At 50.9% G+C, this 15,973-nt stretch overlaps 1 protein-coding gene across 2 annotated transcripts in view; it reads left to right on the forward strand.

Annotated features, from left to right (window-relative positions):
* Nucleotides 1–15,317, forward strand: part of DHX30 (DExH-box helicase 30) — a 35,339-nt gene extending 20,022 nt beyond the window's left edge. For both annotated transcript variants that reach the window (XM_050891328.1, XM_050891326.1), the window contains 16 exons: nt 1,269–1,624; nt 2,421–2,547; nt 3,280–3,429; nt 4,207–4,359; nt 5,944–6,765; nt 7,933–8,011; nt 8,804–8,908; nt 10,023–10,198; nt 11,285–11,491; nt 11,887–11,968; nt 12,491–12,684; nt 12,767–12,926; nt 13,237–13,394; nt 13,871–13,974; nt 14,111–14,250; nt 14,991–15,317. In XM_050891328.1, coding sequence (XP_050747285.1) covers nt 1,269–1,624; nt 2,421–2,547; nt 3,280–3,429; nt 4,207–4,359; nt 5,944–6,765; nt 7,933–8,011; nt 8,804–8,908; nt 10,023–10,198; nt 11,285–11,491; nt 11,887–11,968; nt 12,491–12,684; nt 12,767–12,926; nt 13,237–13,394; nt 13,871–13,974; nt 14,111–14,250; nt 14,991–15,226 — 3,249 coding nt within the window. In that variant the 3' untranslated portion in view covers nt 15,227–15,317. The remainder of the gene's footprint in view (nt 1–1,268; nt 1,625–2,420; nt 2,548–3,279; nt 3,430–4,206; nt 4,360–5,943; nt 6,766–7,932; nt 8,012–8,803; nt 8,909–10,022; nt 10,199–11,284; nt 11,492–11,886; nt 11,969–12,490; nt 12,685–12,766; nt 12,927–13,236; nt 13,395–13,870; nt 13,975–14,110; nt 14,251–14,990) is intronic.
* Nucleotides 15,318–15,973: the final 656 nt, after the last annotated feature.

Below are 15,973 nucleotides of genomic sequence, written 5' to 3' on the forward strand. Positions count from 1 at the left end.
AACTAGCAGTTTCTTCAGCTGGCCCCTGTCTAAGGCTAGTTTCTTTAATCCTGTGATTAGCAAAACTTGTTTCACTGACTGACTTCATTCCACCTGAAGCATGGCTGGTGCTCATTCAGTTAACGTTCACTGGAAATATATTCTTGTTTTATCCTCACTAGTCAGTCTGCAATGAAAGCATTGTTTCCTGCTTGCTTTGAGAGCCTGGAAGTTTTCAAAGGAAAAAAAAATCCTATGTACACTTATAAAATATTTTTCGCCAAATTTTGGAAATGGCTAAACTGTACTTTAGTTTAGAACTTAAAAAAAAAAAACCCAAAAACCCCCAACACCCTGAAACCATAGATTCAGCGTGCAAAGCTTTAACTCTGGTGCTTTGCCAGCTAAACCTATAACCCAACAGAAGTCCCTCATGATGGGAGGCCTTGTGCAATCATAGCTGTAGAAATAGCTACAAATGCTGCTTTAAATAAATACTTATCAGTTCAAGAAAAGTAGTAGTGGTTAATTGGTGCAGAGACTCTCTGAATATAGTGACTTTGAGTACAGCAGCTAGCAAAGTGAATTCTTGCTGTTTTAGGCACTCCTACAGCACAAAATAATACAGCCTTGTCTAATATGGGGCCATTGAGAGGCCTAAAGATGTAACTTTTAATTTATTGCAGCAGTCTGGTAAGACGTGGTGTGTGTTGCACTCTAGATATGTCTGGAGCCTGATGGAAGGTTCGGTCCTAAATGTAGGTGGTAGGCCAGCAGTAATTAGGAACTCTTCTGTTTCAAAACCTGCTGGGTTAGGGAGATCGTACTACTGCTTATACAAATAACTGTTCCTGTGAAAAGAAAGGAGATGAACCATTCCCTGAATTCTCATCTTGTGTTATCCCAGATTATACTTGTTTAGACTAGCCTTTCCAAAAAGATGCGTTTTTCATGCTCTGAGGTGGGTTTCAAAACTTCAAAATGCTAAATGTAATTAATAGTTTGTAAAATACCAATAAATCTTGGCCCACCCTTTCTAACAAGCTATATGGTGCTAAGCAATTGTGCTCTGGGAAGTGAGGTTAGTGAACAGATTCCCTTTCTTAAGAAATAATGGCAGGAGGAAAGCTTTAAGTTTCTGAAAGTCCCTTTTCTTTCTCTCTTTTTTCTGTGGGATATGAAGAAATTGCTCCTGCATTTCTCTCCTTTACCAGATGTGTTTGGGTTTCCTGCAGAGTTACCCCTATCTGTCTCTTTACTGCAGCTAACAATGCCTTTTTCTCTCGTAGGGCTGGGGTTTGCTGGGGCCCAGAAATGAGCTCTTTGATGCTGCAAAGTACCGGCTTCTCGCTGACCAGCTTGGCTGTCCCGACGAGAGGTGGTGCTCGGAGGGCAAGTGGCGCTCCAAGTCCGGACCTTCTCTCGCCGACTTGTCAACCTGCTGGCGACGGATGGAGCCAGACGATTCCATTCAGCCCATGGAACAGGGCAGGATGCCTAAAGCAATGAGGAGAGAAGAGCTGGAGGAAGGGGAGCTAGAGGAAGGGGAACTGGAGGAAGGAGAGCTCGAAGAAGAAGCAATCGATGTTTCTGATTATCTCCCTATGGCACATCAGGATGCTCGAACCCCAGGCAGAGATGCAAGGTACGTCTGCCCTGGTGGCTGCTAATCCAGGGCAGTAAAGAAGAGAGACTTTTCTTTGTAGCTGATGCACCCCTGCAGTTCCTCACAGTTGAGCTGCAGCTTCCCACGTTGCTGGTGTGGCTTGTAGATGGGCCAAACACTGACTACTGTACCGTTCTCTATGCGAGCAATAGTGGGGCAGCCTGGTCTTGTACGTGGCTATCTTCACAAGGGAATGCACACGCACCTTCTCTGGAGTCTTGCCCTTTGGAAAGGCTGCTGCCTACTTGTTCCCTGCCGTTCTTATTCTTCTGTGCCTAAAGAGGTTTCCATTCCCAGAAATTGTGCACGTGCACTTAGACCTTTTTTGACCACCCTTGTTTTGAGGGCAATATTAAATCTGCTCCTTTTCATCACCATAGTTGCTTGCTTGACTTCATATTTTATGAGCACGAATCCTGGATTTTTAGTGGTCAACAGGAGTAAGATCCATAAGGACCTGATGGTGGTGGTTGTTTTTGGGGATGCTCTTTGGGTTCAGAATTACTTATTTATTTATTAAGTCTGTTGATGCTGTCTGGTTTGTAGTGCTAGTGTAAAGGTTTGGTTGCTTTTTAGTAGGTGGCTTTACTGGGCTGAGTGATTGTTCCGTGACTGACAGATTTTAGTAGCAAGGTACAGCTTGACTTTTCAGACGACCAAAAGTATCTGTGCCTTTAACTACTCAGTTTCAGACCTCGGTAGCAGACCTGAAGTGAGGTGCGTCTGAGCACAGAGTGGATATTTGTATATCAAACTGTTCTCATCTTCCATCTAGCCGAGGAGGGAGTTCCATTGAAATGACAGACGACAACACTGCCATCCGTGCCCTGACGCAGTTCCCACTTCCCAAAAATCTCCTGGCCCAAGTGATTCAGATTGCAACCTCTTCCTCCACAGTCAAGGTAAGGTGCTGTTTGACTGGCCCCTGCCAGGGACCTGCAGGGGATGAAGCTCAAAAACTCTGACTGGAATCACTTTGGATGCTTTTTTGGGCAGCTGAGAACTGGGGAGAGAAGGGAAGTTGAAACTAGGCCTAGAAAAATCAGCCTGGAGAGTGAGAGAAAGACTTTGTGGTGTGAGAGTTGAGGAAACATCTTAACAGAAGCATGAGGAATATTGTTACTTGAGGCCGGGGTGATAGAGGAGCTGCTGTGTGAATGAAGGAGGATATTTTCTAAGGTGATAAAATTTGCATTTCCCCATATATCTGCAACAAATACAAGTTTGTGTTGCTCAAAGTAATGTGTAATTTCTGTGCTGACGGAATCTTTCCACAACTCTATTCTTGCCAGTATCTGGTGATCCTCCTCCTTGGTATGTGTCACCCACCTCCTTTCCAGACCTCATGTGCTTAGCAAACAGTAGCTGTGCTCCACCCCGTAGGCTCTCAATGACGTTCACCACACAGCTGTCTGCTCTCACTTCTGCTTATCCAGTGCCTTGTGAGCTGAGGGAGTGGAATTCAGTGCAGTAAACCTGTTCTAGTGCACCGTTAAAGAAAAACAAAACCAAAAAAAACCCCCAAACCAATTTAAGCTCTGCTTAGAAATATTGGGGTGTATTTGAAAATGCCTGCCTAGTTATGTAGGCTCTTAACACCTCCCCAGATCTGATGTTGTTTATGTGTCTTTTAGGAATACATGCAGTTCCGTACAGTAGGCACTAAGACCAAGATCTGCAAGCTCACGCTCCGCTGGCCCTGTCCGATGACTTTTGCTGCCAAGGGCCGTCGCAAGGTGGAGGCAGAAAACAAAGCGGCGGCACTGGCCTGTCAGAAGCTTAAGGTAAGTGCACATGGCTCCTACATCCCATGTCTAATGTGTCTATGAATAGAGGCTCCTTGCACCCGACTCACCATATTTGAGCCTAATGGGATGATGTCTGAAACTTTCTGATCTTTGACTTCATGCTAAATAAACACGTATTTCTGAACCTTAGGATTCAGTCCAAACTGCTGTTGTGCTCCTGTGGTGTCTAATCTGTGATGACCCCTTGAAGGCTGTTGTGCTTGTTTTGAGCCCTCACAAAGTGATGTATAGCGATCACCCTGGAAGTGTTAACCTGTTCGCTTGGCCACCTTGCTGCTGTCTACTAAGACAGACTGTCTTCTCATTCTTGTAGGTGGACTAATCCAGACACATTGCCACAATAGTTTTGCTGCAGACTCTAGAGTCAGCAGAGGGGAAGTCCAAGAAATAGCGTAGGACTTACTATTGAATTGGCACAATATACCAGAACCATAGCAAGAGAGTTAACAGCCCTTGCAAGAGGGTTTTGTCAGATACAGTTGTGGCTGCTGTTTCTTTGATGGGTCTGTTTAAGACCACCTTGTGAGTGTTGTGTTGGGGGCAGGTAGCAGTTGGCTCCAGCGTGTCCGTTTCACCAGAGTTGATGGGATCATGTCTTGTTTCTTGCTGTGGCAAAAGCAGGAAGCGACGGATTTGGGATATGGGGTAAGGATTTAGCCTATCCGAACATGTGGGACCCATGTGCTCTGTATACCAGCACTTCGTATGCAGCAGTCTTGTGTCTGATAGTGTTGTTTGCCTCTTCCTTTGCAGAGCCTTGGCTTGGTGGACAAGAACAACAACCCCCTCAGCCATGCTATGTACAACATGACTTCACTCCGGGAGCTTGGTGAGAACCAGAGGAAACCCTGCCACATCAAAGTCCCCGAAGCAACCCTGCGCAAGATTGAGAACTACCTGAATCACGTAAGGCTTGCTCAGCTCTTTGAGAATCACCTTTGGCTGATCCCATTTAACTTCAGGGATTGCACGCGGGTTGAAAGCTTCATGTCAAAATGTTGAGGGAATTCATGGCTTGATAGTATGCCACAAAAACTGATCGGTCTCTGCCGACCTTTGGGGGAAGGGAGACCCTTTCTGGGCAGCGGGCCTTCTCTGTATGCATCTGTGACGTTTGTCTGCGTTATTTGGCTTTTGGGATGTTACGAGTGCAGTTTTGGCTTGCTTGTAGCTTCCTTTGTAGGCTTACGAATGCTGCCTTGTGCAGGCGTTGGTTCCGTTAAACTCTGGTTGTGCCTCGTAGCTTTACAAGGACCAGGTGCCGGTACTTGCACATTTCCCTTGGGAGCGTCTCTCGCAGTATTGTACATTAGTGGTGGGTGCAGGTCCCCAGGTGCCTGGTGGTGCTTTCACCCAGGAGATCCCTCTTCCTGGTGGACCAGTGGTGAACAGACACCCGTGGGAGATGAAGCAGTGCCGAGACAGGGTTCCTTAGGAGCATTCACTGTCAAAGCAGGAGTTAGCGCTAACGTAAGATGAGGTTGAGCGTAGCTCAGGTACAAATGTGCGTAGCTTATGGAAGTCACTGAAAAGAATGCCTGTGTTTGGAAGTTGGCAAGTCACTGATGCAGTACTCTTGGGACTGAACAGTAAAGATGTCGGGCAATCTTTACAGTATCTTACAGATACTTACAGATACTGTACAGTATCTTACAGATACTGTAAAGTAAACGAAGCAGTAGTGAATGTCCTAGAAAGCCAAGACTGCCTAAGACCGCAGCCGCTTCTGAATGACCTGCTCTAAGTGACTGAACTAAGGGCTAGGAAAGTTAGAAAAACAGCAGCATCTTGAAGGAACTTGGTCTGCCTCCCATGCTTACACGAACGTGAGCTGTCACACCATGTGTGGAAGGGATGGCTTTGCAACTCTGAATAAGGCTGAATCCAAAAGTACTGATTTGAAGCTGAACTTTTAATCCTGCGAACATCTGGGCCAATGCTTTGATTTGTGTTCTAGACAAATCCTGACCTATTGTTGCTCCTTTTAGTTCTTCCTGTGGGATGTGGGACTTCTGTTTTTTCTTTTGCCAAGATAGACTATTTCTGGCTCAGCTGAATGCTTATGTTTTGTGCAAGTTACGTGTCTGGGCTTCCTGAGGGAGAGAAGGGTGGTGGTGTAACTTGATAGTTTCCAAAAGTTGTCTTTGAGGGGCCGTTGCATCACTTGTATGCGGTGTAGCCACTGACTTGGAGAGCTTAAGTTACTGTTTTGTGCCTGTCAGTTCAGGCATCAGCGCTAATACCTCTCTTAAAATAGGGGACACGATGAGGAAAATGCAGGGAGCTGCCCAAGTTAATTCTCACTTTAAATAACCTCAATTCAGAATATAAGTGGCTGAGTTACCTAAAATCTGAAGAGACTTTGGCAAAGCTTCATGGTCACTGCAAAGCCAGTCTGGCTGAGTCTGTTCCAGGCACTTGTTTCTTTCTGTCCTTCTCAGGACTGGTACTAATCTTTTTGTCCCTGCCAACTTTCTCCGTCTCTCCCAGTATCCAGTGGACATCAGGGAATCCAGGCCCCGGATTGCCGATGACATGATGAACCTGAGCAAGGAATCTGGTGCGATAAGTGATGCAATCACGGGGAAGACATACATACCCATGTTGGAAGCAGAGGAAGTGCGCCTTAGCCAGAATCTCCTGGCCCTCTGGAAAAGGAGAGGATCCTCGTGGCAGGAGAGCCACCCACTGCCAGTAGACCCTCACAAGGACACCATCCTATCAGCCATTGAGCAGAACCCTGTAGTGGTAATAGCAGGAGATACAGGTTGTGGGAAAACCACGAGGATCCCTCAGCTCCTTCTGGAACACTACATCCTGGAGGGACGTGGTGCCCGCTGCAACGTAGTGATCACCCAGCCAAGGAGGATCAGCGCCATCTCGGTCGCCCAGCGCGTGGCACAAGAGTTGGGTCCCAACATGAGGAAGAACGTGGGCTACCAGGTGCGACTGGAGAGCAAGCCACCCGCCAGGGGAGGAGCCCTGCTCTTCTGCACCGTGGGCATCCTGCTGCGGAAACTGCAGGGGAACCCCAGCCTGGAGGGGGTCAGCCACGTCGTGGTCGATGAGGTCCACGAGCGAGACGTCAACACTGATTTCCTGCTCATCCTGCTGAAAGGCATCCAGAAGCTCAACCCTGACCTGCGCCTGGTCTTAATGAGCGCCACAGGAGACAATCAGCGTTTCTCGCATTACTTTGGGGATTGCCCTGTGGTCAAGGTGCCGGGTTTCATGTACCCAGTGAAGGAGTACTATCTGGAGGAGATCTTGGCCAAGCTGGGCCGGCACCGGCACCGACACTATGAGATCAAGGTGGGTACGCAGCGTGGTGTTTAAGCTGTTTCCCTTGGATGAGGCACTGACTTCTGACATATCAGCAGGGGAGAGTTTGGGCCTGGAACTGGTCCCTCTTTCCTGTGGTGGCTGGACAGTGTTTGTTTAGCTTTAATTCCACATCAACCCTCCTGAGGTAAAGTCAGCTTAGTAGAATCCCTGAGTATTTTATTAAATTACGGATAAAGATGACTTCAGATTTGGGTCTAAGTTACTTTTGTCCCTCTTTAACGTGAAGTTTGTTTATGTTTGAGTAAGATGCAGACTTGAATGTTTGCATGCTCTGTGCAAGCCTGGTCCAAGACTTGGACAGTTATGACTTACAGCAGTCTGTTACCGAAGTGCTCACCGTCCTGCATGACTGAATTCCCTGATGACTCCTTTTTGCAACTAGCCTTACTGTTCCTCTGGAAGATACCCTCCAGACGTGTACTCTTTGCTGTGGTTATTCTTATTTTGGTTGTGGGTCGTGGAGTCACAGAACTGTTGAGGTTGGTAGGGACCTCTAGAGATCATCTAGTCCAGCCTGCTGGACTAGACGCTGTCAGCCCATTTCTCCAGCCTGTAGAGGTCCCTCCCTATGGCTGAGCAACCATCTGGTGTATCAGCCACTTCTCCCAGTTTTGTATCATCAGCAAACTTGCTGAGGGCGTTCCATGCCTTCAGGGCAATCTTCCTGTTTCTGTTGTGGCTGGGATTTTTACCTGCGCTTTTCAAGCTGGCCTGATAGGTATGTTCAAAATTACCGAGAGATACAAAAGCTGCTGCTCTGTGCCTGGTGGATTCGAAGTCCCAGGTGCATATGGCACAGTTTTGTCCCCCAAAAATTCATGTTAATTTGTGTTACTTGTTAGTTGCTGTTCAGTAGAGGTACACAAATCTCAGTTAGCTTCCAAGTCTGGAGAACAGGAAAGGGACTGTATATTCTCACTGCACAGTAGAGGAAACTGGCAGCAGTTGTGACCAGAGCAAGTTCCAGATGGAGCCAAAACCAGGCTCCTGAGGTTCCTGGCTCCTAGTCCTGGGCAGGCTGTCCAAGTACAGGCATTTGCTCTCTCCAGAAGATGCTCTGGGAGACTGTGTGCCTTTCTGCTGCCTGCTAGATTGCCGCTCATTTATCTACATGTGTCCTCCTGTTTTATCCAGCAATCAGATGATGAATGTGTCCTTGATCTTGATCTGATCACCGACCTCGTACTCCAGATTGATGCTCATGGAGAACCGGGTAGGTTCTGCCTTGCCCCCTTGCTCTTTCCTTTTGCTGGGTGGAAAAAAGCGAACCCTGCAGAGCCCAGACCCTTTGCAGAGAAAACTTGATGCTGAGCTGACTTCTGCAAGGCCACCTTGAATTCCTGTTGAACTGAGTGGTCTCGAGCGGTGTGGCATGAGCTAATTCTGAGTCTTTGGCTAAGACGTCCGAGTCCTCAGTGTCTCAGTCTTAGTGTCCTGAGATACAGCTGTTCCTGGGGTGAAGGGCAAGACTTGTCTGTGCTCCAGCATTTGCAACCTTGTGCTGCATAATTTAGTTATTTTTCTGTATGGGAGACCTGTCCCTGTTAAATATCTTTACATGGGAGGTGATGTTTTTGTGAAGAAAGCAGGACTCTCAGATGAATTCTAAGAGTTTTAAGTGTTTCAAAGCTGGTAGAAGGTATTCACTCTCAAACTACAGGTAGCCTGATTTCTTTCTGGCTTTAAAACCTTGCCCTAATGAGCTCACAGAAGCAGATACAGCATAGCAGGTATGAAGTCTAGACAAACCTTCCCCTGGGTCTGACTTCCCATAATAGCTGTATCTGTCATTTGTTCACGATAAGTATGATGCATGTTTCCTTAGAGATCAGCTGGCGGGGGGGATCACAGACCAGGGCCTTGCTTTTCTTTCGGGTTTCTTGCTGTGGACTTGGGGAAATAACGGGTGTCCTTTCTGTGCAGCAGAAGCAGTTTCTGTGTCTCCAGCTGGGGAAAAGTGCTTGGATTTCTAGGTCGCTTGTTCTTAACTCTTGCTCTGTTTCAGGTGGGATCCTCTGCTTCCTCCCTGGTTGGCAGGAAATCAAAGGAGTGCAGCAGCGCCTGCTCGAGATGCTCGGATCTCAGAACAGCCGGTACCTCGTCTTACCAGGTGAGATGGCAGCGCCAGACCTTTTTCTCCCCAGGATTCAGGAGAATGGATAGCCCAATTGACTTGATGAGCCCCTTCAGCTGTTGCACTCTGATACAGAGCAAGCTTCTATGCTCTGATGTACATACCTGTTGTCTAATTGTGCATGAATAACTCCTCCTAGCAGAGGCCTTCCAAACCTGTATGGGATCAAAGAAACTGGCTTCCTGTTTGCCTTCAGCAATTCAGAATTAGGCAAGGAGAAAAGTGCTAAATTCTGCATTGCCGTAGCTGCATGCTGAGCCTACATAGAAAAGATCTTCCAGCCCTGTTTTGTGGGATGGAGATGTACTCTGTAGCTCAGCTTTGATTAGTGAATTTAATGTCCCCTATCCCAGGAGGGAAATTTATAACAAAAGGCAGTATTGCTCTGCAAGGCTGCAAGATTTTGGGGGTTGGTTTGTTTAGGGTTGGTTGGTTTGTTTGTTTAACGGTCCTCCCTATTCAATGTCAAATAAGGCCAACCAGGAGCACAACTTTGAGCAGCTCAGTTGCTAATAAATGCAGGTGTTCTTTTGTGAAAACTGCATGTTCTTGTGCTCCCCTGCTGTTCTGTGCGGTTGCTGGGAATTTTTCCGCATCAGTGATCTGTAATAGGGCAAATATGTGATATAGAAGAGTTACAGGCCCTTGCTGATAACCATTTTTGACCAAGTGAAACCCAATGACAATGAGGATACTCCGTTCCCCTGCTCTGTAGGCCCTTTTGAAAAGGGGGAGCTGCAGAACTGGACTGTGGGAGGGAGTGGGACTTCTGCTTGGGGCCCAGGGATATTCTGGTGGTGCCATTAGCGCCTCTGGGATGGGAGGTGATCAGAGCTCCTGCTGATGTTGAGCCACAGGTTGAAGCAGCTGAAATGAGGCCTTCCCTAAAGATGTGTGGAAGATTTTTCCTGGGGTCTGGCTGGCAGGGAACTGCTGACAATGAACATTTACAAGTGGTGTCCCCATTTCTGTCCTCCATTTCTGGAAGTGGGAGGTGATGGTACAAGAGGGCTGAGAATCTCTGCCCGCCTTGGCCGTGTACTGCGAAGCAGCTCAGCAGGGCAGGACTGACTCTGGTTTTATTTCCTAGTGCACTCCAACATCCCCATGATGGACCAGCAAAACATCTTCCAGCGGCCTCCACCTGGCGTCAGGAAGATCGTCCTGGCCACCAACATCGCTGAGACCTCCATCACCATCAATGACATTGTCCACGTGGTGGACAGTGGCACGCACAAGGAGGAACGCTATGATCTAAAGACCAAGGTACTGATGCTTTCTTGCCTCTAAGTGCATTTGGGACATGCTGGAGCTAATGGATGTTTTCAGAGCAACATTTGAGATGCCATTAATGGGATGATAGATAGAGCTGCTTCCCATTTGGCCCTTGGGGCACTGCCGCTGTGTCCCTGTTTGGGGACAGAGTGTTTGACTCATCATTCAGAGAGCGTTTGCCTTTACCGAGCTCCCTGCCAGGCTCCCCATCGACTTCTGCTGAACAGGCAAAAGTCTGGTGTCTTCAAAGAAATTTAAGGCAAATCCTGCTCCCTTCCCACCTCTCTGTTAATGCCATCTAACATCTGTAGCCTTTCCATTTGCTTTCTGCCTTTTTCTATGATTTCATCGTAAACCTCTTTCTAGCCAAAGCAGGGCAGCTCTGACCTATTAGGTAGTGCTCCTGTTTGAAGCTATCTTGACCCCAATGCCTTAGCTCGTTAGTCAGCTTTAAGAGGGGGAGTACACCGGTCTCGGGCCATGTTTCTGGCGGCGTTGGGCCCTGCGAAAGCTCTTGTGCATGCACTTTCATAACAACGTGAAGGCACTGTTGCTCTTGGAAGAAGGAATTCTGGCTATGTACTGCTGCCCCTTGCCTTCCCTGTGCTAGAACATCATCTTACAGGGCCGGGTGGCATTTCACACCTTGGAACAGTTCTAGTTTAAAAACAACCCTTTTATATTTGCCCACTTTTACCCTGGTTCATCTCACAAGGCAGACCCTGCAGTGCCTGTGCTAGCACGCAGCAGGGCTGGCGTGGGGGAAGCGGGGACCGGGCTGGGCTGGCAGCTCGCAGCGGGGCAGGGTGATGAGCCCCTGGGGAGCGCCGTGGTGTGGAGCCAAGGCAGGTGTCCAGCAGATGGCATCAGGGTCTCATCCATGCGCTGAGCGGCTCAGGCCTTCACACCGCTGCCTGCTAGAGACCGGCATTGCAAGATGCAGGAGAGTGGGAAAGGCTTCCCTTGCCCTTTAGCGGGAATGGGTGATCCGTCGTGAGGAGTGGACTGGATGGAAAGCTGCATTTAAACAGGACAGAGAGCCATGAGAGCATTCACGCCTAATCCTTCTTCTCCTAGGTGTCCTGCCTGGAAACGGTGTGGGTGTCCAAGTCAAATGTGGTGCAGAGGCGAGGGCGTGCTGGCCGCTGTCAGTCGGGATTTGCCTATCACCTCTTCCCTCGCAGCCGCCTGGACAAGATGCCAACTTACCAGGTTCCAGAGATCCTACGCACCCCACTAGAGAACCTGGTGGTTCAGGCCAAGATCCACATGCCGGAGAAAACAGTAAGCACAGTACATGCCTGCAAGACTGCAGCCGACCGAACCAGCAGGATGCGGCCTGCCTGGTGCCAGTTCCAGAGTCGTGATTTGACCGCAAACATGAGTAGGAAAAACCCAAGATGCTGATGACTTTAGTTCTTGCTTTCCTAAATGCAGTGCTGTCTAGGGAAGTTAAGACCAGGAAATGTATAGATTACGTAGATTACAGAGTACGTCTAAAAGACTCTGCAAGAATGGAGAGGGCTGAGCTCATATCCCTGTAGGCAAACAAAGAGGGAACCGTGTTGCACTCTGGGGCCGTGGGGCAGGGCAGTGGGCTCCCGAGGGCTCTCCCACACTCCTGTATGGGAAACATGCCGGTTTTTTTTTCTTTTCCCTTCCCCTCCGCTGTGTTGCAGGCAGTTGAATTTCTCTCCAAGGCTCTGGACAGCCCTGACATCAAAGCTGTGGATGAAGCAGTGATCTTGCTGCAGGAGATCGGTGAGCTGATGTTGTGTCCTGGTGTGGGTGTGATGGAAACGTGTTTGCTGTCTAAACACGGGAAGTGGGAGTTGGCACAGGATCCTGTGGGACAGACTGGGCAGGATTGTCCCTAGATAGGGATGGCAGCTGACAGGGACTGCCCAAACCACACACGTTGTGGTGCTATTTTATTTCCCCACGCTGCTTTGCTCAAGAAGTGGGGAGAACTTCCCAAGGTTTAAAAAAAAAAGCAGGGGGCTGACAGAGGAAGAAGGAAAGTTGTGATCTGGAGTTCATAGCTGGGGTCTTGTTGATTGTCATCGGGCTGTTACAGCCTTTTCTTTGGCCTCAGGTCAGTTAGACCTGGGAGGTTCTGGGTGCTTATTGCAGGCACCTATGCTGTGTGCCTCAGCTGGAGGTTACACCAAATCTTCCAAGCCTGGTAGGCGGGTTCTCCTGGCAGCTCCCCGAAGCCACCGGCCACCACTTTGGCCCCACTCGGAGCTGATGGATGTGCCCTCGCGGGCGGCTCTGTTGCAGGAGTGCTGGACCAGCGAGAAGCCCTCACCACTTTGGGCAAACGCCTTGCCCAGATCTCCACAGATCCTCGGCTGGCGAAGGCCATTGTCTTGGCGTCCATCTACCGTTGCCTCCACCCTCTGCTCGTCATTGTTTCCTGCCTCACCCGGGACCCCTTCAGCAGCAGCCTGCAAAACCGTGCGGAGGTGGACAAGGTGAGGAGCCCTTCCTAGAGGAAGGTAGAAAGCAGGTAGGGAAGGGGCTGCCGCTTGGCTGACACGTGTGTCTGTCTCCCAGGCCAAGGCTGTTCTCAGCCGGGAGAGTGGGAGCGATCACCTCGCGTTTGTCAGAGCTGTGGCGGGCTGGGAGGAGGTGCTGCGACGCAGAGACAGTCGTGCCAGGGATAACTACCTGCAGGACTATTACCTGTACGGCCCCAGCCTTCGCTTCATCAATGGTGAGTCCCAGAGGCCTGCTTCTCTCCTCTGTCCCCTGAAAAAGCTGAAGCACTGGTGAAGAACGTGGTGCGGAAACGGGTTAGACTGGACAGGTGACTGCTGGACTGGGCGCAGGTTCTGGCTTTGGCACTCGTGAGTGCAGGCGTAGCCCTGGGTGCCGGGGAGGCCGCAGGCAGGACAGGTCTCCTGTCCTAGTGCCGAGGCTGAGCCTCCAAGGCCAGAGCTGGTGCTGCCCTGCTGAGGTTATTTCATTCAGTGGGGCGAAGGAGAGGGTGAATCTCATTCCCTGGGCCTGTCTCCTCCCTGTAGGCCTTGTCAAGCAGTTCTCTGAGAACCTCTACGAAGCCTTCCTGGTGTCGTCCCCATCTGACTGTACCATGCCATCGTCTGTATGTAACCAGTACAGTGAAGAGGAAGAACTTGTCAAGGGAGTCCTTATGGCCGGGCTCTACCCCAACCTCATCCAGGTACCGGCTCCCTGCTCTGCCATCACTCCCCTGGACTTGCTGGTCACTGCGGGTAGCGCAGGGAAGCGTCGAGGTGCCAGAGACACTTATGCTCTCTTGGGAGCATGTGTCCTAGGCAGGCTGCCTGCTTGGGCTTCTGCGTGCTGCTCCAGTGCTGTCCCTGGATCCCTCCTTGTGAGGAGCGGCCCCCCCAGCCTGCGCAGGTCCACGCTTGGGTTCTTGTAGCTTGGTCTGGGAGCCATCGAGGTGGCATCTTCCTCCTCCTGTTCGCTGCCCCTTGCATGGCATTCGGTGACTGCCCGATCTGGTCACTCCCACGTATGTGCTCCGCTAACACAGCGTTGCTGCTGGCAGTGGAGTGACATACTTACCCCTCTACACGTGTAGGAGAAGCAGTTGTGGGGAAAGCCAGGCTGGCTGCTTGTGGGCAGTGCCTGCTGCTTGTGCAAGTGTTCGAGATGCTCTTCTCATTTCAGGTGAGACAAGGCAAAGTGACCCGTCAAGGGAAGTTCAAACCCAACAGCTACGCATATCGGACAAAGGCTGGCACCGTTCTGCTCCACAAGTCAACAATCAACAGGTGGGTGATCTATGTACGTCTGTGACCGTGGGAGGGTGGGGACCCCACACCATGCGCTGCGGACCCCGACACCTGCGCCAGTACCGGAGTACGACTCGTCTCTGCCCGTGGTTGACGAAGCTGTTCCCCTGTGCAGGGAGGCATCCAAGCTCTACAGCCGCTGGCTAACATACTTCATGGCGGTGAAGTCCAATGGCGGGGTGTTTGTGCGGGACTCCTCCCAGGTCCACCCGCTAGCCGTGCTGCTCATGACCGACACAGATATCCATGTCCGAGGTGAGTGCCGCAGCAGCTGCAGGGCTGGCGCGTCCACCTGCACCTCCTCTTGTGCCGCTGCGGGCTCCTCCTGCCGCGCCTGGCACCCCAGGCACCCCGCTCCTGCAGCTGTACCGCGGTCTGAGGGGCTGCGAGGTGGCTACCCCTGACCTCTGCTATGAGCAGCTCTCCTTCTTCCCTTGGCCAACTATCTTCCCCTGCTTTCTAAGCCTCTTGCTTTGGACTGGCTGTTGCTGTAACGGGCCCACAAAGGCAATGATTTGTGAGCTGTTCTCAGCCGTAGCTCTGCGGGGAGACAAGGAAGCCAAGCCACAGGCAGCTGAGCAAGCGGGCTTGTGTCCGGAGGCTCGTCCTTGGGGAACGAGGAGTTGAGCTGGTCTTCAGCCATGGCTGGTGTGTGGGGAGGAGCGAGCCCTTCTCCCTGTGGATGTGTTGCTTTAGCCCGTGGGTTTTTGGCAGCGCTGCAGTTGGTCTCTAGCCCTCGAGCTCAGAGGGGCTCTGCAATCAGTCACCGCCTGTGGGAAAGAGTGGGAGGATCCCAGTGTGATGGGTCAGAATGCTGCCTGGCTTTTGTGGGAACTGTTTGGCCCAGTTGAGTCCCCAGACTCTGGGCTAAAGTGAGCGTGGGGAGGACCTGCGCTGCCCCTGGTAACGGTGGTGGAGAGGGCCGAGCGGCCAGCGCAGGCTGGAGCAGGTCAGCACCATTCCCGCTTCTCACCTCCTCTCTTCTTCCCACTAAGATGATGGCTGGCGAGCAACAGTCTCCCTGACAGACAGTGATCTCCTGGTGCTGGAGGGAGACTCCTACACCATCCGCCTCCTGCGTGATTTCCGTGTGTCGCTCTCCAAGATGGTGGAGACGTGCCTGTGCTACGAGATGGCAGCCATCCCTGGGGACCTGCACCACCAGCACAGCCAGCTGCTCGACATCCTGGTGGATCTGCTCAAAGGCCCTCCTGGCAGCTTTGGCGCTTAGGCAGAGCTGGAGGATTGTGTGGGGACTTGTAATTTGTATAAAGATGTTCACAAATGTTTATTTAAATAAAGTTCTATTTATCCCTTGTGAAGTCATCTCTCTCCATCCTAGAAGATTAATGTTGTCTGAATCTCCTGCTGTCGGCTCCGTGCATGGTCACCGCGTAGGAAGAACCAGCGCAGTACCGCCTGGAATGGACTGGAAGTGCCGATGGACCCTGACGCGAGCTTCGTGGACACCCACCTCCTCCGCTCTTACCAGCGTCAGTCCCTGAACTGGAAAGCAAGGACGCAGCTGCTGCGGGCCTCCTCTGCCCCATCCCCACAGGGCCGGGCTGGAGCAGCTCTGGTGCGAGAGCTACTCCCGGCTCAAGAGGAGGACGGATGTTTTGCCTTGCGGCTGTGCCTGCTCCGGGGGCCGGGGCCGGGCAGAGCGTGGATCCAGCAGCTCTGGTGCAGGGTGGTGATCGTCGTCGTCGTCATCTTCGCTCTCCCTGCGCCGGGTGCCCTGAGGACGTCGGAGGGGAGGAAGCCCTGAAGGCCCTGGATGGACGTGACATTCCACGCGGGATCTCTGAGCCTCACAGCGGGGCCCTGCCACCCCACAGCGCGAGCGCAGTCGTGGCGTTATGAGTGTGAGATGTGACTTGTCGTTCCTAATCTGCCTGTACTTTTTGTCCTCTTGCGTTGTTATTATTATTTTTTTCTTTTTTTTAATTTCTTGTTCTCCCTACGTCAAGGAGGCCGG

The sequence above is a fragment of the Gymnogyps californianus genome, chromosome 2, assembly GCF_018139145.2.
Source record: "Gymnogyps californianus isolate 813 chromosome 2, ASM1813914v2, whole genome shotgun sequence".
Classification (NCBI taxonomy): Eukaryota; Metazoa; Chordata; class Aves; order Accipitriformes; family Cathartidae; genus Gymnogyps; species Gymnogyps californianus.